Genomic DNA, 20,782 nt, shown 5'->3' on the forward strand with positions numbered 1-20,782 from the left:
ATTATAAAACACATTTTAGTTTGATTTGGAAATCATTAACATATACGTAGATATACGTTGTTAATGATTACTATTTTGTTGTAATTTTATTTAAAGTAGTTTAAACTTGTCTTGTTTAGAATTCTCACCAAATTCCATTTTCTACAAGATTTTGGTTTTCTGGAGGACGTGGAGTTGGTTAACACGTTTGCTTCACACCTCCATGATTGTGGGTTTTTTCCCTGTCTCCCTCTGTGTGTGTGTGTGTGTGTTCTCTCCATGCTTTTCAAGGGTTTCCACCAGGTTCTTCTACATGACCTGTAGGCTGGTTATCATCTCTAAATGATCCATAGTGTGTGATTGCGTCCTGTAAAGAGCTGGCACCGGTTCAGGTTGTCCCTCACTTTGTGCCCTGAGGCCTGTGGGTTCCCTGAGATCATGTGTTGGATAAGTGTTACTGTTTTCTCTTCTTTGGATTCAAAACATTTCTTCACTGACCTTAGACACTTTACACATCTTTCATGTGTTTCATTCGTATGTCATTTTTTTTGCACCTGATTCATTTCTTACATAACATACAGTGTATTGTTTACGAACTTAAGTTCACTTTTAGCCCATAGCAGGTTATAATGCACTGTTACATGAAGGTTTATTTCTTCTTCTTCATATAGTACTCACATAACCAAGTGTGGAAAAGAATAAATAATGGAGTAAAATGTCAATATTTGAGCATATAGAAGTCAGCTTTTATTGCTCAAAATTATGTAACAATCACAAAAGTTGGACAGTAAAATCAAGTAAATAATTAAAAACCCAATTAAGAAATTAAATAATTCAAATAAAACCATAGAGAGATAGCAGGACCGAGAGTCTGATAGATAGATAGATAGATAGATAGATAGATAGATAGATAGATAGATAGATAGATAGATAGATAGATAGATAGATAGATAGATAGATAGATCTTAAATGTTTCTTTGTCAGGGTTTATGGTTCTATGAAGAACCTTTATGAAACATTTCCATTACACTAAAGGTTTCTTTGTAGTTGAAAAAAGTTCTATAGACTGTAGAAATGTTCCTTATGGCCCAGAAAAAAAATGGTTCTTTTAAGAACTGTACTTTAGTCTAAATGTTGCTTATGGCACTCAGAAAAAGTGTTTTTGTATGAACCATTTTCTGAAAGGTTCTTTGGGGAACCAGAAAACTTCTGTGGCATCACTGCAAAAAATCCTTGTTGGTTCTACTTGGCAGCTTTATTTTTAAGATAAATAGCAGGATAAAATCTGTCACAGAGCTTGTTTACAGTGCAGTGGACTCCAATGTGTGAATAAACAAGTGATCAGTCTGTCGGAGGAGAAGGAAGAGAGAAGATGTTCAGCTCCGGTAGCGCCGTCATTAACCTGCGTTACGCGCTAGATGTAGTGAATAACGAACGAGTCCAAACCGAAGAGAGAAAGTTTATGAACCGTGCCCCTCCCCCTGAACATTTTGCTGAGTATTTACACCAATTTGGGACCTGTGACGTTACTGCTGGTGTAATTGGGCTGTGCTAAATGACACCCCAGCGCGTGGACTCTCCGTCCACGCGCCATCTGCTTTAGTTCGAGTTGAGGGAGCGCGCTGTGCGCATTAGCCAATGCAACTTTGTGCTGCACGCAACTCTGAGTTAGTGGCTTCGCGCAGCTTTGTGGCACTTCTTGCTTAGTTTCATCGGGTTTGTTTTACTTCAGCTGATCAGATTTTGGAGCAGTGTCCTAATCCAGCGCATCAGGTACCTTTAATAACGACTTTTGTGCGTGCGTTTTGCGCGCAGTGGCACTGACGCCGTGTCACTGTGTAAGTTCAGGACAAACAGATGCGTAGCGGGTTACTGATCACTTACAAAACCTTGTGTTAATATTAATACGCTATAAAGTGTACATCCGGTAGTTTTTACTCATTTTGGTTTCAATATTTCTATGTAATTATATAGTCGTGGCCAGTTTTACTGTAAATCCCCAGCGCTGTATTTTTTACATCTTGCGTCTTCCCGCCTGACAGGAGAGTAGAAGATGCAGACACTGAGGACTCTCTTCCTCGTTCTGGCCGTGCTCTGCACTCCGGTCTCCAGCCTGTGTTTGCGCGCGTACGACAGCGACTCGGGCTTCCTCTGCGACGGCGAGCTTCTTTCCAGCGCGAGCGCGGACGCGGACGCGGAGCGGGTCGTCGAGGCGCCGTACGACGGCGACGAGTCGTCCGAGGAGTCGCGAGAGCGGCGGACTTTACCCGGCTCCAGCTACAAGTTTCTGAGCCACACCTTGCTCAGGAGCAAGATGTACGGCAACGGCGCGAGGAGTGACCGGCGCAGCAGGGTGACTCTGTCCCTGGACGTGCCCACCAACCTGATGAACGCGCTCTTCGACATCGCCAGAGCCAAGAACCTGCGCGCCAAAGCTGCGCACAACGCGCGCCTCATGGCGCAGATCGGCAAGAGGAGGTGAACTTCCTGCGAGCGCTTCCTGGGCTTTCTTTCTTTTCTTTCTTTAATTTTTTTAACTTGTGTGTGTGTGTGTTAATTAATATGATTTGATTGCCTCAAGCATTAGCAATAACATAAAGCACAGCACGGACATGTAAGTGAGATGAACCGAGATGTTCATATATATCTAATTTAGAGACCTTTGGCTTTAATGTGGCTTTCATGAATAAATTATTTTTTAAAAACATGTCCAGATTTTGTATCTGATTTATATGTTACTTAAAAATACATGTTATATATATATATATATATATTGACTTCTTCTTCTTAAAAAAAGGGTAAATAAAAAGTAAATGCTCTGCACCTGAATACACTGCAGTAAACATCAATATTAAAAAATAAAATAAAATACAATTTTTAAAAATATATAAAAGACATTTATACAGACATTTTCATGAAAACATTTTAACACTTCAGAACTCATTCATGCAGAATATTAGCTGATTATTTAGGAAATATTTGTTTTTAAGCAGCTTTTCAAGCTTTACAACATAGATGTGTTAGATAGACTGTAAAATCTATCTAACACATCTATGTTTTAAAGCTTGATTTGGGTTTTTGTGTGGAAAATGTGGACCAGAGAGAAGGGGGGGGGGGGTGCTGCATTGAGAATAAAAGTCGTGTATCTGATTATCTCATCTAACTGTTAATACCATGTATGAAAGAGTTAAAGACTCAGAATCCCTCACACGTGTAACTGATGTAAACATTTTCACACTGACCAAAGAACACTAATCAAAGAAAAAAACAGACTTGATGTGGATTTGTGTGTATAAACAGTGACCTGAACCTGGACATTTCTCCCACATTTTACTCTTCAATACTGCTGTCTTCACTCTTAAGGAAGAACTTAGAACTATTCTTTTGACAAAGCACATTACCTTTCCTTATCATTGGTGTGTATCCTTTACTCTGAAGAAGTCATGTGGCGTAACTTTACCCTTAATGTCTAATGATGTTGATACCTTTTTAAAGACACTCTTACATCGATCAGGCATAACATTATGAGCACTGAGAGGTGAAGTGAATAAGACTGATGATCTCATCATGGCACCTGTTAGTGGGTGGGATATATTAGAGGCAGCAGGTGAACATTTTGTCCTCAAAGTTGATGTGTTAGAAGCAGGAAAAATGGACAAGTGTAAGGATTTGAGCGAGTTTGACACCAAGGGACAAATTTTGATGGCTAGACCACTGGATCAGAGCATCTCCAAAACTGCAGCTCTTGTGGGGTGTTCCCAGTCTGCAGTGGTCAGTATCTATCAAAGGTATCCTTTAAGTCCTGTAAGTTATGAGGTGGGGCTCATTGAGGCCAACTTAAAGGATCTGCTGCTAACATCTTGATGCCAGATACCACAGGGATCTAGTGGAGTCCATGCCTTGATGGGTCAGGGCTGTTTTGGCAGAAAAGGGGGACCAACACAAAATTAGGCACCTGGTCATAATGTTATGTCTAAAGGTTAAAAAAAGGTTAAAAAAACATGTACCTTGTGGTGAGTATCAAAAACTCAAGGTAGGTTTAGTTCTGTTTAAAAAGACATACAGGATGACCACATTTGAGATTTTCTCACATATTTTTAACAGCTCTTCTTGCACATTGTCTTTTTGTCATTAGTCTTTTTTCCAGTATCTGTCTATTCTTGTACATATGACTACCTCAGTATCTTTTTTTACTGTACAGATTCTCACACCATGTATCACATCCCCAACTCTGAACTCTGCACTTCTTTTTGTTTATTACTCTGTGCCTCATCTCATTATCTTGTTTTTTTTAAATGTACCGAGATGCTACAACAACTTAATTTCACTCCAGGGGTTAATAAAGTTATTCTATTCTAAGTAACTCCTGAATGTCTGAAAGCTTGTGAAGACACATGGAGCATTTAACTGAAGTCTATATCATTTATATCATGAGGCAATAAGGGTGAGGAAAAAAAACTCCCTGAGAGGAAAAAACTCCCTGAGACGACACGAGGAATAAACCTTGAGAGACTCAAAAGGAAACCCATTCTCATCTGAGTGACACCAGAGACTAGGACTATACATCAGTTCCCTTCCATAACTGTACACTACACGGTGAAAAGTGTAACTGTGTTACCATTTTAGTTAGAAAACGAAGTCTTGTAATAAAGTTATCAACTGGAAATTGATGAAGATTCAAAAGTGATAAATTGTTCAGGTGCAGTCCTGATCATTTCACAGCAAATACGATCTAATAATTTAGACTGTTACAGGAAAGGGCAACATTTACTTTAATAAACATGTTCTCATCGGTGTGTATTCCTTCTGGTTTGTTAGAGTGATGAGATAAGAGAGAGATGAGAAGAGAGAGAGAGAGAGAGAGAGAGAGAGAGAGAGAGAGGGAGGGAGGGAGGAAGGAAGGAAGGAAGGTAGAGGGAGCGGTGAGTGATGAGATGAGACAAGATGAGAGAGAGAGAGAGAGAGAGAGAGAGAGAAAGTGATGAGATGAGATGAAAGAGAGAGAGAGAGAGAGAGAGAGAGAGAGAGAGAGTGATGAGACAAGATGAAAGAGAGAGAGAGAGTAATGAGATGAGATAAGGCAAGATGAGAGAGAGAGAGAGAGAGAGAGAGAGATGAGACGAGATGAAAGAGAGGGGAGGAAGGTAGAGGGAGGGGTGAGTGATGAGATGAGACAAGATGAGAGAGAGAGAGAGAGAGAGAGAGAGAGAGAGAGAGATGAGATGAGATAAGATGACAGTGAGAGGGTGGGGGTTTTTAGAGAGAGAGAGAGAGAGAGAGAGAGAGAGAGAGAGAGATGAGGTGTGTAGTATAATTTGTTTTAGTACTGTGTCTGTACATGAACTGATCTAAAGCCAATTCTGCTATAAACCTGTTTAAATGTAGAGAAGGAAGACTTTCCACTGTTCACAGCGTGAGCTGCCGGGTTGATTTAAAGTCACTCTGTTAACAGAACGGTTCAGGAGACTACCTCAGTTTGACGAATAGGAAGCTCAAGTTTTCACTGACTTATCCTCTGTGTTTGAAGACAGGAAATTACAAGTTACAACTTCATCTTGAACACAACATTACTGACCATTACACAACGCTAACACTGGACAACAAAAATTACACATCCTTTACTTTGTTAAATAGTGACATGTTTTTAGAATTTAGAGATTTAGATCATGCATAGCTTCCACCAAACAAGTGAATGTTTTAACAATAGAAACAATAACATTAGATTTAAATTAACACATTAATATTGTTATTAAAACTAATCATTCAGTCAGAGCTAATAAATCTATGCTGTAGTATAATGCACAAGAATATTCAGTTTAGCGTTACAAGACAGTGGTGAGACCGGCCATGCTGTATGGTTTAGAGGCAGTGTCACTGAGGAAGAGACAGGAGTCAGAGCTGGAGGTAGCAGAGCTGAAGATGCTGAGGTTCTCTTTGGGAGATTGGACAAGATTAGGAATGAGTACATCAGAGGGACGGCTCATGTTGGACGTTTGGGGGACAAAGTTAGGGAGGACAGATTAAGATGGTTTGGATGTGTTCAGAGGAGGGAGAGTGAGTATATTGGTAGGAGAATGTTGGACATGGAGCTGCCAGGAAGGAGGCAAAGAGGAAGGACAAAGAGGAGGTATATGGATGTAATAAATGAGGATATGAAGCTAGTGGGTGTAAGTGTTGAGGATGCAGAAGATAGGGATAGGTGGAGAGAGATGATTCGCTGTGGAGACCCCTGAAGGGAAAAGCCAGAAGAAGAAGAAGATTACCGAGCAGTAACTTTTATTTTGACGACTTTTATTTTGAAGGTTATAACTGCAGGCCGCCATTTTGGACCTCAGAGTGCCATCACTCCGGCAGCTGACGTGGAGCTGAACCTCGGATGTGTGGAGGTTAGAGAGTGAAGCTCAGCCCTCGCGCTTATTATCCAAAACATTCCTGAAAATGATAAAGAAATTTGACAAAAAGGACGAGGAGGCTGGTAAGAATTGATTTTCCATTTGTTTCAGACTTTTAATTTCGTGCTGTTGATTGCAATAAACGGTAATTTGCGTGGTTGACGTTAGCTTTAGCTCTCCATTGGCAGTACATGGCTAGGCTAGCCGTTTAGCTAACAGTCTTTTAACGATATAACACCTTTTACAGGCTGTAAATATTTATCATATAAATGCTTTATGCGCTCTTATATAACATCATTTTGAAATATATCTCTTTATATAATCCTTTATGTTGTCTTTGCATAATGTTAGCTAGCATAATCACAACTGGCTAATTTATTAGCCATACTTTAACTGAATTAATTCATTATCTATTATCCGTCTAAGAGTCGAGATAAATATATATATATATATATGTGTGTGTGTGTATTTTTTTAATTCTTACACATTGCTTGAAAAGAGTGTAAAGTTGTTGTTTGTTTTTTGCATGTAATTATTCTGCCACGTATACAGTGGTATACAGTGATTCTGTGTTAATAATTATCTCATTTAAATAAACCAACTCTACAGAATCTCTAGAAAAACTCTTATTTTGTCTCATGTGTTTGTTCGCAGGAAGTGGCTCCAACCCCTTCCAGCATCTGGAGAAGAGCGCTGTCCTGCAGGAGGTGATCCATCACATCTCTAAAGTCACATCCGACACACTTTCAGTCTTTTACATCATCGCACCTTCACACTGAATTAGATCTTTTATACATGACACTGAAATCTGATGTAGATCTGGTCTGATGGCGTGTGGCAGAGCTTTTATTATTTTTGTTAATATGACAGAGAGGTTTGCCGCTTGAGTTGATTTGAGTTGTTGGGTTTTTTTAGTTTATTTGAATTGATGGGGTTTGGGTTTGAGTTGATTTGAGTTATTGGGTTTGGTGTTTGAGTTGTTGGGGGTTGGTGTTTGAGTTGATTTGAATTGTTGGGGTTGATGTGTGAGTTGATTTGAGTTTGGGGTTTTTTTGGTTTATTTAAGTTTGGGGTTTTTTTTAGTTGATTTGAGTTGTTGGGTTTGGTGTTGGAGTTGCTGGGTTTGGTGTTTGTGTTGATTTGAGTTGCTGGGTTTGGTATTTGTGTTGATTTGAGTTTTTGGGTTTGGTATTTGTGTTGATTTGAGTTTTTGGTGGTTGGTGTTTGTTGATTTGAGTTGTTGGGTTTGGTGTTGGAGTTGCTGGGTTTGGTGTTTGTGTTGATTTGAGTTGCTGGGTTTGGTATTTGTGTTGATTTGAGTTTTTGGGTTTGCTATTTGTGTTGATTTGAGTTTTTGGGTTTGGTATTTGTGTTGATTTGAGTTTTTGGTGGTTGGTGTTTGTTGATTTGAGTTGTTGGGTTTGGTGTTTGTGTTGATTTGAGTTGCTGGGTTTGGTATTTGTGTTGATTTGAGTTTTTGGTGGTTGGTGTTTGTTGATTTGAGTTGTTGGGTTTGGTGTTGGAGTTGCTGGGTTTGGTGTTTGTGTTGATTTGAGTTGCTGGGTTTGGTATTTGTGTTGATTTGAGTTGCTGGGTTTGGTGTTTCTGTTGATTTGAGTTTTTGGGTTTGGTGTTTGTGTTGATTTGAGTTTTTGGGTTTGGTGTTTGTGTTGATTTGAGTTTTTGGGTTTGGTGTTTGTGTTGATTTGAGTTTTTGGGTTTGGTGTTTGTGTTGATTTGAGTTTTTGGGTTTGGTGTTGGAGTTGATTTGAGTTGCTGGGTTGGTGTTTGTGTTGATTTGAGTTGCTGGGTTTGGTGTTGGAGTTGATTTGAGTTGCTGGGTTGGTGTTTGAGTTGCTGGATCAGTTTCCAGAGTGGTTGGGTTCGGGCTCTTGACTTGTTGGATGTGATATTTGAGATGTTACATTAGTGTTGTTGAGTTCCTGACTTGTTGTATTTGGTGTCTTTTCAGTGTTTGGACTTGGGCTCTGAGTCGTATTGGCTTTTTTAAATGGTTGGATTTGTAAGTTGTTGGATCTGGTGTTTGGATTGTTATTTGAAGTGTCTCTTGAATTTGAGTTGATGAGTTTGGCTTCCTGACATGTTGGATTCAGTTTTTTGACTTGTTAGATTTGGTTGAATCTGTGTTTTGTGTTTTAGAGTGAGTTTTGACTTTTATTGCCTTTTTAACCTGTTGATTTTGAGCACTGGGTTGGTGGATTTGGTGTTTAATTTGTTGGATTAGTTTTTGTGTGTGTTAGAGTTGACCTGTTGGGCTTGGAGTCTTTTTGAGTTGGCTGTTGGAGATGTTGGATTAGATGTTTTGTGTTCTTTTGGTTGTTACGTTGGGATTCTGACCTGTTGGATCAGAGTTGTAGAGTAGGTGGATTTGGTGTTTTCTCTTCTGTTTTGTATGAGTTGTTGGATTTTTTTTTTCAATCAAGTCAGTTCGTCTTTAAGTGTTTGATCAGAGATTCGAGTCAGTGTTGAATTTGGTGTGTTTGAGTTGATGAGGTTTTAATTGTACTGAGGTTTTGAGTTGCTGGGTCAGAGCTTTAAGTTGTTGTGTTCAGGTGTTTGACTTGTGAGTATCAGTCTGTTGAGCTGAGTCCAGATTTGTGGTTTATTATCTGTTCTTATAACTGAGCAACACACGCCTGCATGGAGTCACTCAGAGATCTGATATCGGTGTCTGATCAGTTTTTCCTTTTCTTTGAAGGCTCGCATCTTCAATGAGACACCCATCAACCCACGGAGATGCCTCCACATCCTGACAAAAATCATCTACCTGCTCAACCAGGTCACTATTATTCCTCCTCACAGATGCACATCCCTATTATTGTTCCACTCCTGTTCTGTCCAGTTTGTAATTAACGTGATTCTCTCTCTCTCTCGCTCGCTCGCTCACTCCCTTTCTCTCTAGGGTGAACACTTTGGAACCACAGAGGCTACTGAGGCCTTCTTTGCCATGACCAGGCTCTTCCAGTCGAATGATGTAAACATCTCTACATTTAATTATTACATTTTCGGTCATGCTTTTGATGTAATAATAATAATTGTTTATTTTGTCACTGTAGCAAACACTACGAAGGATGTGCTACTTAACCATCAAGGAGATGGCAAACATCTCAGAGGATGTCATCATTGTTACGAGCAGGTGAGATGGTTCATCACCCGCTCACATGATGTGCATTTACTGCTGAGAGCTTTACACTTATTGTGTGTGTGTGTGTGTTTAGTCTGACCAAAGACATGACCGGTAAAGAGGATGTGTACCGAGGTCCTGCCATCAGAGCGCTCTGCAGGATCACTGATGTGAGTGTTATATCTCACACATCATTCACTCTAGATGATTTTGTTTGTTTATTTATTTGTTTGTTTATTTATTATTTAATTCTACCTTTTTGTTTATTAGTCATTAATGTTCATTTATTATTATATTTTATTTATTTGCTGTTCGATAATTGTAGAGTTTGGACTGTATAGAATAATTCTTTAAATCTCCTTTAAAAAAAAAAAAAATGAATTATTTTTTAAAAATAATTAATTTAATATTTGTTTACAGATTTATTTATTTAAATAGTGTTCACTAGTTGGTTTGTTTGTTTATTGTAAAATAAATATAGGGTCAGTTTCCAATCACATGGCATTAAGAATGTATAAATTTACACATCTTCACACTCTTTATTTAAAATAATTAGTTATTTATTAATTTGTTTATCTGCTTATTTATTTAAATGAAACATTTCCCCTTTATGGTCACATCTAGATTTAATGTCCATGGTAAAAGTAACTTGCTGTTTATTGAAACTGTTTTATTCTACTTTTTTTTGTTTGTTTGTTTTATTCTACTTTTCCTCTATTTTTATTTCACGTTTTACTCTATTTTTATTCTACATCTTATTCAGTTTTTATTATACTTTAATCCTACAGTTTATTAAATATTTATTCTAAATTTTATTCAAATATTTTCACCTTTTTTTATTATTTGTATTTAACATTTTATTCTATTTTTATTCTATTTTATTCCACTTTTTATTCTATTTTTATTTACTATTTATGAGGCAGTTGAAAAGCATTTCACTGTGTTGTACTCTGTGTAGTGGTTTAGGTGACAAATTGAACTTGAAATAATAATTTGAACTATAAGGAGATGAATTATGGGAAGTCTCCTGTGCCTCTAAAATCACCGCCTCTTTGCTTAAAACCAGCAACATCTTGATGCTGAAAACAAACCCAGTTTCCTTAATTAGGAGTAAAAGGCTTGTTTTGATGGTCCTGACTACTTCATCTTCCTTTGTCCTGTAGACCACCATGCTGCAGGCCATCGAGCGATACATGAAGCAGGCCATCGTGGACAAAGTGCCCAGTGTGTCCAGCTCTGCTCTCGTCTCCTCTCTGGTGAGAGCATTCTCCTGATCATCGTGTACTGTAGTAGCTCTGTGGTGTGTTTCTCCGGTCTCACTGCGGTCGTGTGTTTTCTTTCAGCACATGGTGAAGATGAGCTACGACGTAGTAAAGCGCTGGGTGAACGAGGCTCAGGAAGCAGCGTCCAGTGATAACATCATGGTGCAGGTTGGTGGAACACTATTTCTTACCTTTAATCTGTGTGTGTGTTTTACTTAAATCATGTTTTGTTGTTCCACTTTGATTTACAGTACCACGCCCTGGGCTTGCTCTATCACCTGAGGAAGAACGACCGCCTCGCCGTCACCAAGATGCTCAATAAGTTCACCAAGTCGGGCCTGAAGTCTCCGTTTGCCTACTGCATGCTGATCCGCATCGCCAGCAAGCTGCTGGAGGAGACTGAAGGAGGGTACGTGATGTTTAGGTTTTAAGAAGTGGTCATACGGTTCAGTGCAAAAGTTTGTGCACCCTACACTTTTTAAAGGAAAGAGAAGTAAATTTTTGACACGTTGCTGAGGAGATAGATGTTTATCTATCATTATTTGAGATTCCTCACACCTGTGTGTGTGTGTGTTCTCTTACAGACATGACAGCCCGCTGTTTGACTTCATCGAGAGCTGTTTGAGGAATAAGCATGAGATGGTGGTGTATGAAGCGGCCTCGGCCATCGTCCACATGCCCAACTGCACCGCCCGAGAGCTCGCCCCTGCGGTGTCTGGTTGGTTTCTGAGTTTTTTCCCCTAATATCTTTGTGTGTGTGAGAGAGATTTACTGATTGATGTACATATCTGTGACTTTTCCTTCTCAGTGCTCCAGCTCTTCTGCAGTTCACCGAAAGCAGCGCTACGTTACGCTGCCGTGCGGACCCTCAATAAAGTGAGTCTGTTTCCTTGTCTGATCTTTTCTCACATTAATGTGATGATGATCAGTTCTCATGACATCATCATCATCATCATTTCAGATAATATTCTTAATATTCATCATTAATATTGAACGATGTTCAAGTCAGGGCAACGTGGACTTTTGTTTATTCGTAAACCACAGTATGTACTGCTAGTTAAACCAAAAAATGGTAAAACACCAACAACTCTATTCACAGTACAAATTATTCATGAGGTTAAACATCTGAAATAATTCTTAGAATTTAAAAAAGTGAATTATTTGCACATGTATTTATTTGGATTTTTTTTTTCTTTTCTGATGTTGAGTGGAATTTATTTCACTGTTTTAATGCCCTCTAGTGGACGTAATAAGTATTGCTTTGATTAATTTGACTTGAATATTATTAGATTATTTATTATTATTATTTATTATTATTATGAGTTATAGTAGTAGTAATGAGCACTTGTCGTTTGCTGTACTCATCATTGTTTATGGAGTTTGTCTACTATACAGGGTAAATATTAATTATGAGTAAGAAATGTATTTTTAATAATTCTGTTTTTAGGCTTATTAATGGAATTATCTTTTGGTCTATAACTTTCTAAAGGCTTTCTTTATTTTGCCATAGATTTAGCTTCACAGTATTATACCACCTTTCACACATTTGTTTTTATCTTCTATCATTATTTTCACCAGAACTTCAGCTTTTAGAAACAGTATTGATGTGATAGAATCCAAAATCAGCATAAAAAAAATCTGAAAAAATCGTTTGTGGGGGGGGAAAACACATTTTTGTTGAATAAATAAGGAAAACACCCTGAACAAAATGTTTTTACTCAGCTTTTCCCCAAAATTACATTCAAACCTTGAGAATTTGCAAACCAAGAGAAACCATAAACATTAGGGGAAAAAACCCAAACCAAAACACAGAAATCTTTCAAAATGTTCGCTTTTAAAACAAAGTTAAAACAGACATTTTTTCCTCTGACTGACCAGTCCTTCAGGATCTGTGCTGTAGAATTTGGTCTACAGACAAGCAAATATTATAAAGCTAAAAGCTTCTGATAGTTTTACTCAGCCTGTAGTAATTTTTCTTGTCCAGCAGATGTCACTGTAGAGTCCAGTGTTAAATACATCGATGCTCTGATTCATATTTGCTTTTAATAATTTCTATCTAAAAATTTTCACTCTGTTCATCACTCCTGAGTGAGCTTTAGTTAACGTTTCATCTGAGACAGAGCATCTGATTGGTCATTGTCGGATTTATACAAGCAGATACAAGAGCTTTATTTTTCCTGTATGTTAAAATACGGCGAACAGAGTTATTCACGTGGATATAATGTGCTTGATTGATTTAGCATTTAGCATTATTTGATCATAAATCATGTTGCTTTAAAAAAAAAAAAAACCAAACAAACTTCCCTGCACATTGACTACAGATGTAAGTACTTCCTGTTTCTGATCACTTTACACACTGCTGGTTATCAGACCTTAAAGTGACCATGATGTACGTTTAAAACTCTTCTCAGCGTAAAGACATACAATCTATTTTTTGTTAAACTGATAAAGCACTTGCCAGGTGTGTAAATCAGATACCTCTCTCTCACACACACACACACACACACACACACACACACACACACACACACACACAGCAGGGCGGTGGTAGTGCAAGTAATTAAGGCTCTGGGTCGTTGACTGGAAGATTGGGGTTCAAGCCCCAGCACCACCAAGCTGCCACTGTTGGGGCCCTTGATCCACCCTGCTCCAGGGGCACTGCATCATGGCTGACCCTGCGCTCTAATCCCAGCCCCCAAGAATGGGATATGTGAAGAAAGAATTTCACTGTGCAGTAATGTATATGTGACAAATAAAGTCAACTTAACTCCTGTGTGTCCACCAGGTGGCGATGAAGCACCCATCTGCAGTGACCGCTTGTAACCTGGACCTGGAGAACCTGATCACTGACTCGAACCGCAGCATCGCTACTCTGGCCATCACCACGCTCCTGAAGACGGGCAGCGAGAGCAGCGTGGACCGGCTCATGAAACAGATCTCCTCCTTCGTCTCCGAGATCTCTGATGAGTTCAAGGTCCATAACTTGAGGAATGGTACACATGCGTTAATGTGTTATAATGTTTTAATGTGAGGTGTTTAATGTGTGTGTGTTTGTTTTTTCCAGGTGGTGGTGGTTCAAGCCATCAGTGCCCTGTGCCAGAAGTACCCCAGAAAACATGGTGTGATGATGAACTTCTTGTCGAACATGCTCAGAGATGATGTAAGTTACGCCGAGGATTATGGGCCGAGTGTTCTGTCTTTACTCAATAGCAGATCAGTGTGCAAAAGTTTATGTAGTGGGTTCCATAGATAACGACGGTCAAGTTATGCATGATCAGATACTTACATGATAAAAATGCGAAATCATCATTTGCACCATATTGTAGAATACTCAAACTTTTAAGAGTGTGTTTTTTTGAATGTTATGGTTTTTGTCAGTTCAGTTTCTCAGTCATGGGCTGTTCAAACATTTTCTTTAGCCCTTTAGGTTCAGTAGAATAATGCACATCATTTGAGACTTAAGAAATTTTCATTGCTAGATTTCCGTTAATAGTTTTTTGTGCTCTTTATAGTAATCTAATTGCCATAAAGCAGATACGCTAGCTGTGAATCGGAGAATCATTGAGAAGACATTAAAGCTAGATTTAAATTATTATTTATGCTTTAATTATTTTTAACTATTACATTTTCCAAGCTATAGACGGAGCATCTTGCCTTTCTGCCATGTTTCCTATTGATTCAGAAAGCTCATCTTCATGCAGCAACATAAATCTGGTCCATTCGTCTGTTTCTTTCAGGGTGGCTTCGAGTACAAGCGCGCTATCGTGGACTGCATCATCAGCATCATTGAGGAGAACCCTGAGAGTAAAGAGACCGGTCTGGCTCACCTGTGCGAGTTTATCGAGGACTGCGAGCACACGGTTCTGGCCACTAAGATCCTGCACCTGCTGGGGAAAGAAGGCCCTCGCACTCCTTCGCCTTCCAAATACATCCGCTTCATATTCAACCGCGTGGTGCTGGAGAGCGAGGCGGTCCGGGCAGGTGAGCCTCCGAAAACCGGACAGTCAGGAAAATTAAAATAATAACATGTCGTGGCTGCTTTAACAAAGTAAACAAAGTAAGATGAGGGTCAGTAGCTCAACCGGTTTTCCAACAGCAGTATAAAGCTCATGGACTGGCTACAAGGCTAAGAGTTTTTGCCTCAGAAGGAATTTAAAAAGACTGGGGTGGTGCTGATGTAGGAAATTAATCAACTATGAGAAGTTACTGATACTGCACTGTATATCAGTACTTGACGGTGAAACAAAAGAGACTGCAGATTTATTATCTATCTTATTGATTATTTATTTTCTTCTATACAAAATGTATTTGTTGTATGTTGTGAATACTCAGGGCTTCACTGTTACAGGAAAATAATCAATGATACTGTGGTGTAATGACTCAAAGAACCCACAGATTTTATATATATACATTTGATATTTCATTTTTTTATTTATTAAACGTAATTTAATATTAATTGAAGAAATGTATTACAAAATTACGTTACATTTAATATCGTGACTAGTTAGTTCCTGTTATCACTTGTGTTATAGCAGCTATGTTTACTTTCTCTCAAAGTTAATGAAACCAAAAATTGTCCTGCAGCCTGCCGTGTTGCCGAAAAAACTGCGAAATGTAAAAAGTTGTGAAACATTTTGAGGTTTTAAAGTTACAGCTTTACCCGCTGATACTGGAGACTCCTTCCATAAACGTTACACAAACAGAAAACTTCATTATATCAATAGAATTGCTGTTTATTTTTTTCTTAAACCAGTTGTTAATTAACGTTCTCTTTTCTGCTGTGAAGCTGCCGTGAGCGCTCTGGCTAAGTTTGGAGCACAGAACGATGACCTGCTGCCCAGCGTGCTGGTCCTGATGCAGAGGTAATCCCTGCTGTCTGGTGCTTAAGGATAATATACACACAATCACCTCCATTAGTACATTTATTTTTAGAAGCAAACCTTTTCCAAACTTTTTAATGTATATATGATGCCTATAATTAACAATACTTATAGCTGTGTATGTGTGGAAACTGAGTTGTTGTGTGTGTGTGTGTAGGTGCATGATGGACAGCGATGATGAAGTGAGGGACAGAGCCACATTTTATATGAATGTCCTGCAGCAGAAACAGAAGGCTCTAAACGCTGCATACATCTTTAATGGTATGACCCAGATTCTCGCTGCTAGAGACATTTCATCCAAAACATACACTACTCTATACATCAAGAAGGCATAACATTATGACCACTGAGCGGTGACGTGAATAAGACTGAGTATCTCCTCATCATGGCACCTGTTAGTGGGTGGGATATATTAGGCAGCAAGTGAACATTTTGTCCTCAAAGTTGATGTTAGAAGCAGGAAAAATGGACAAGTGTAAGGATTTGAGTGAGTTTGATGAAGGACCAAATTGTGATGACTAGACCACTGGATCAGAGCATCTCCAAAACTGCAGCTCTTGTGGGGTGTTCCCGGTCTGCAGTGGTCAGTATCTATTAAAAGTGGTCCAAGGAAGGAACAGTGTTGAACCGGTGACAGGGTCATGGATGGTCAAGGCTCATTGATGCACGTGGGGAGTGAAGGCTGGACCGTGTGATCTGATCCAACAGATGAGCTACTGTTGATCAAATTGCTGAAGAAGTTAATGCTGGTTCTGATAGAAAGGGGTCAGAATACACAGTGCAGGACGGGTCAGGGCTGTGTTGGCAGCGAAAGGGGGACCAACACAATATTTGGCATGTGGTCATAATGTTTATTATGGCCACATGAATATATTCATGTGTCTATTGTGTATATAGACATGAAAGTAAAAAAAAATAAAATGTTCAGTTTTGTGTATGAAAGGTTTTTATTTAAAATAAATTTGTGTTTTGTGTGCAGGTTTGTCCGTGTCCATTCCTGGGCTGGAGAAATCGCTCCATCAGTACACGCTGGAGCCTTCAGAGAAGCCGTTCGACATTAAGACGGTTCCTCTGGCTTCTGCACCAATCACAGAGCAGAAGACAGGTGCGCTTCGGTTCCTCTGTTCTACCTTCAAATTCCTCACCTGTTCAGTCTCTTCAGTTTCCCACTCCTGTGTATATGCTACATGTGTTTACAATTACAATTTCTTTTATAATCCTTTGTCAGAAATCGCCCCAGTGGCTACGAGTAAAGCTCCTGAAAAACTGGCACCTTCACGCCAAGACATTTACCAAGGTAAGCAGACTCGTCATAATGAAGAAGCGTTAGAGTTGTCAGATAATTAAACCTCCAGCGTGTTGCACAGTCGCACTTTATTCACAGCTAAAGCTGAAAAACATGAGAAGATTATTATGTGCATTAATACAGAATGTAAAGAAAATTGTTTGCTCCCTCGACACAAAGACAAAGGCTGTGAACTGTCCAAATTTATGGCATTGAACAGACTCCCTGACCAAGAGCCACTTACATTAATCTTATTTATACATCTGAGCAGTTGAGGGTTAAGGGCCTGAGTTTTCTAAGATCTTGTCGGTTCTTTCAGCATGAATCAACTGAAGTATATATGTGTGTATATATATGTGTGTAATATATATATATATATATAAGGATTTTTTTAAACTGGTGTCCATGTGTCATCTGGGAATGAAAATCTAATCACATGGATGTGTAATGTGCTGTCCCCTAATATTTTGTGCATTCTGGAGGTGAGTTCTTAAAGCAGAAGTTCCTATTTTCATTAATTCGTAGATTTTTCCATAAGTAAATACAGACAATTCGTTCCAGCCACCCAAAAATATGACCAATATGAAGCGTATGTAAACTGTACGGCTGCTTACAAAGAACTGACCCAAGCCAAGCATTCCATGTCAAGGCTCCTCACAGGAAGTCGTGCCACCAAGCTTGGGCTAAAAATAGATCAGACCACCCACACCACCAATCTGTCAACAAAAAACACCCGAAAAATCACCTAGCTTTTGGACACATGCTGAAGGCAACGTTGGTGTCGTGGGTCGACTCTTTCCAAACAGCTTCCACTGACTGAAAAATAATTAACTTCGGTTGGCTTTGCTTGGCTTTCCACTGACGCAAACAAGGTTTTGAGCAGCTCCCGGACATACGCGCAACTTAGCCAGCGTTCAGTTTGGTTCGTTCATTTGCTGAAAATACTTCGTATGCTGATGAAAATTTATAAAAATTTATATATGTTATATGTATCAACCTCTCTCTCTCTCTCTTGCAGAGCAACTCTCCTCTATTTCTGAGTTCCAGAGCCTTGGTCCTCTGTTCAAGTCGTCAGAGCCGGTGCAGCTGACGGAGGCTGAGACAGAATATGTGGTTCGCTGCATCAAACACACGTTTGCTGGCCACATGGTGTTCCAGTTCGATTGCACCAACACTCTGAACGACCAGCTCCTGCAGCGCGTCCTGGTGCAGATGGAGCCGTCCGAATCTTACGAAGTGGTGCATCACATCCCGGCTCCCAGCCTGCCTTACAACCAGCCCGGCTCCTGCTACACACTCGTCCGCCTGCCTGACGACGACCCCACAGCAGGTGAGCTTACAGTCCAGCCATGTCATGATAACAGGATATCAGACTCGTTGTCGAGGCTAATTCGTCAGCGGTGTAACAAGGACCTCAAAACATTTCAAGCCGTGATTTGTTTCCGTACAGATATGTTTCTGTTCAAGTTGTGAATGTGAATTAGTTTCCATTTTGTGTGTTCAAGACAACAAAATCATCACTTCTGAGGAAAGAGGGAAATGTGGTCTAGCCTCCTGTCATAAATCTCTTCAGAAAAGTAGTCCACAATTGCTTGGATCCTTTAGGAATCTACTTTGCTTACTTTCCCATAAGTTAAAGGGCTGGAGTAAACAGCCTGTAACATTCGTGATGTACTACAGCTCACATCACACGCAGCATTGGCTTAGAAACACGGCTAATTAATAGGCCACGACTTTCAATAGTGTTTTTTCCCCCTCTTCCTCAACTGTAAATCATTTCTCACTGCCAGTTTGCTCATTGTGACTTTTTCATGTTCTGTATCCCAGAGATAAACGTCTCAGAGTGTTAGCAGGCCCTTGTCGTTGTTATCACTCCACAGCAGTTGTTTACTTCTTACCTGCTGCAGTGAGAGCATTACTCTATCCACAGGAGAGCTGCAGGGAAAAGTCTGTTAAGCAAGATATAATATACAGTATCGCTGTGAGGGAATGGAACAAATATTCTCAGACTTCATGTGTCGCATCAGTAAACTCCACCACCTCCAAAACTGATTAGTTCCGTGTTTCTGGTGATGTCGAGCTTTCTACGGTCCGTGTCCTGAAATTCAGTCTGTGTCGTAATTCCTCAGTGTCCTGCACGTTCAGCTGTACCATGAAATATCTGGTGCGTGACTGCGATCCTAACACCGGCGAGCCTGACGATGATGGTTACGATGATGAATATGTGGTAAGTTCTCTCATCTCAACGCATTATTTTTTTTTTGGTTTAAATCTCATGTGAAAAGCTTTATTTAATATTCATGATCATCTGTATTCCTGACCCGCTCTTGTTCTGTTAGTTAGAGGATCTGGAAGTGACCGTAGCCGACCACATCCAGAAAGTCCTGAAGCCGAATTTCGGTGCAGCGTGGGAGGAGGTCGGAGCCGACAATGAGAAGGAGGAGACGTTCGCTCTGGCTTCAGTCAGGACTCTGGAAGGTAAACGTATGGGCGTGACCACGTTAATGGCCCAAATGCCCTCTTTACCCTTCCCTACTTTCACATATGGCCTTTGTTTCCTTTCTGATGCTGTATGAACACTGTAACCATAGCAACACGCTGGTCCTAGTGAGCAATGGCTAACTAACTATTCTAGAATGCTCTCTAGATTAGATTTATAATTATAACCTGTATCTTAAAGTAAACCTCATATTAGATCAATAACAAGACTTTTATTTAACTTGTATTCTTTGTTTTTTGTGTGCGCGCACACAAATATGAACACTGTAACCATAGCAACACTCACCTTCTTGCTAGTATTGGCTACCTAACTATCCTAGCATGTTCTCTAGATTAGTTTTATTGATTATAACCAGAACCTTAGAGTGAATCTGTTATCATATTAGATCACTAGGATTTAAAATCTTTTTTAAAATAGTATTTGCTTATTCTGTGACCAAAAATGAAACATACGAGTGTGGAAGTATTTTAAAAAACATGTGCTGCTGGTTGAGAAATAGCAGCAGTCTGTGAACACAGCGTGATTTTAGCCCATGTTGATTGTATAATTGTAGGTGTATCTGATTAGAGCGACAGCGTCTTTATGTAGCAGACATTTTTAAAATGCACCTCTGTGTAGGAAACTAAACAACACTGAGACTAGAAATCCTGAGAGCAAGGAAATTATTTCACACTCACTTTTCTGTATGTGATTCCACAGAGGCCGTCAACAACATCATCAGCTTCCTGGGCATGCAGCCGTGTGAGCGTTCGGACAAGGTGCCCGAAAACAAGAACTCCCACGTCCTCTTCCTCGCCGGTACGACTTGCATCACATCTCAGCTGTCATTGACACCATCGTTTATAGATTAAATCCAGCACTTTCACGCTGTAATCAATCAGACTCTAAACACTATCCGTGTCTCTGTGCAGGCGTGTTCCGGGGAGGTTACGACGTTCTGGTGCGTGCTCGCCTCGCCCTCGCCGACGGAGTCACCATGCAGGTGACGGTGCGCAGTGCGGACGAGAACGTCGTCGACGTCATCCTCGCCTCGGTGGGTTAGGAGAAATCCTGCTGATGAGGTCACATGTCTATCAACTTTTAGACTCCACGCTGTTCCAGTTCATATGTTATGACATTTGTATACCTTGCACTTTCTCTCTCTCTCGACTCTTTTGTTTATTCCGAAATGAAACCAAACATGAATAAGTAAAGTAAAGAAAAACTGCAGCTTAAAAGACTTAGCTGAGCGTGCATTAATTTAAGTTGTGGCGGTCAAGTCTCCATCACATTTGGATCGTGGGAAACGTTGTTAAAGCTAAAATATTTTACAGTGATTAATAAACGAGAAACAAACAAA

At 39.7% G+C, this 20,782-nt stretch overlaps 2 protein-coding genes across 2 annotated transcripts; both read left to right on the forward strand.

Annotated features, from left to right (window-relative positions):
• Nucleotides 1-943: 943 nt before the first annotated feature.
• Nucleotides 944-2,651, forward strand: ucn3l (urocortin 3, like). Its single transcript, XM_058417523.1, has 2 exons — nt 944-1,752; nt 2,022-2,651. The coding sequence occupies exon 2, from the start codon at nt 2,033-2,035 to the stop codon at nt 2,459-2,461; it is 429 nt and encodes a 142-aa protein (XP_058273506.1). The 5' UTR covers nt 944-1,752; nt 2,022-2,032; the 3' UTR covers nt 2,462-2,651.
• Nucleotides 2,652-6,307: 3,656 nt separating this feature from the next.
• Nucleotides 6,308-20,782, forward strand: copg2 (COPI coat complex subunit gamma 2). Its single transcript, XM_058416757.1, has 23 exons — nt 6,308-6,454; nt 7,026-7,078; nt 9,091-9,171; nt 9,295-9,366; nt 9,449-9,528; nt 9,611-9,686; nt 10,680-10,772; nt 10,860-10,946; nt 11,030-11,187; nt 11,363-11,496; nt 11,587-11,654; nt 13,564-13,752; nt 13,843-13,938; nt 14,516-14,759; nt 15,565-15,640; nt 15,816-15,919; nt 16,638-16,763; nt 16,887-16,955; nt 17,962-18,273; nt 19,073-19,170; nt 19,283-19,421; nt 20,143-20,241; nt 20,355-20,782. Exons 1-23 carry the CDS (start codon nt 6,418-6,420, stop codon nt 20,483-20,485), a joined length of 2,622 nt encoding a protein of 873 aa, XP_058272740.1. The 5' UTR covers nt 6,308-6,417; the 3' UTR covers nt 20,486-20,782.

The sequence above is a fragment of the Hemibagrus wyckioides genome, linkage group LG19 (genome assembly GCF_019097595.1).
Source record: "Hemibagrus wyckioides isolate EC202008001 linkage group LG19, SWU_Hwy_1.0, whole genome shotgun sequence".
Lineage (NCBI taxonomy): Eukaryota > Metazoa > Chordata > Actinopteri > Siluriformes > Bagridae > Hemibagrus > Hemibagrus wyckioides.

Bases quoted from the DNA above. Each gene is read 5' to 3' on its own strand.
- ucn3l (XM_058417523.1), top strand. From the start codon at position 2,033: ATGCAGACACTGAGGACTCTCTTCCTCGTTCTGGCCGTGCTCTGCACT.
- copg2 (XM_058416757.1), top strand. From the start codon at position 6,418: ATGATAAAGAAATTTGACAAAAAGGACGAGGAGGCTG. The intron at 15,641-15,815 runs GTAATCCCTGCT...GTGTGTGTGTAG, and splicing joins GTGCTGGTCCTGATGCAGAG to GTGCATGATGGACAGCGATG. The intron at 18,274-19,072 runs GTGAGCTTACAG...GTAATTCCTCAG, and splicing joins TGACGACGACCCCACAGCAG to TGTCCTGCACGTTCAGCTGT.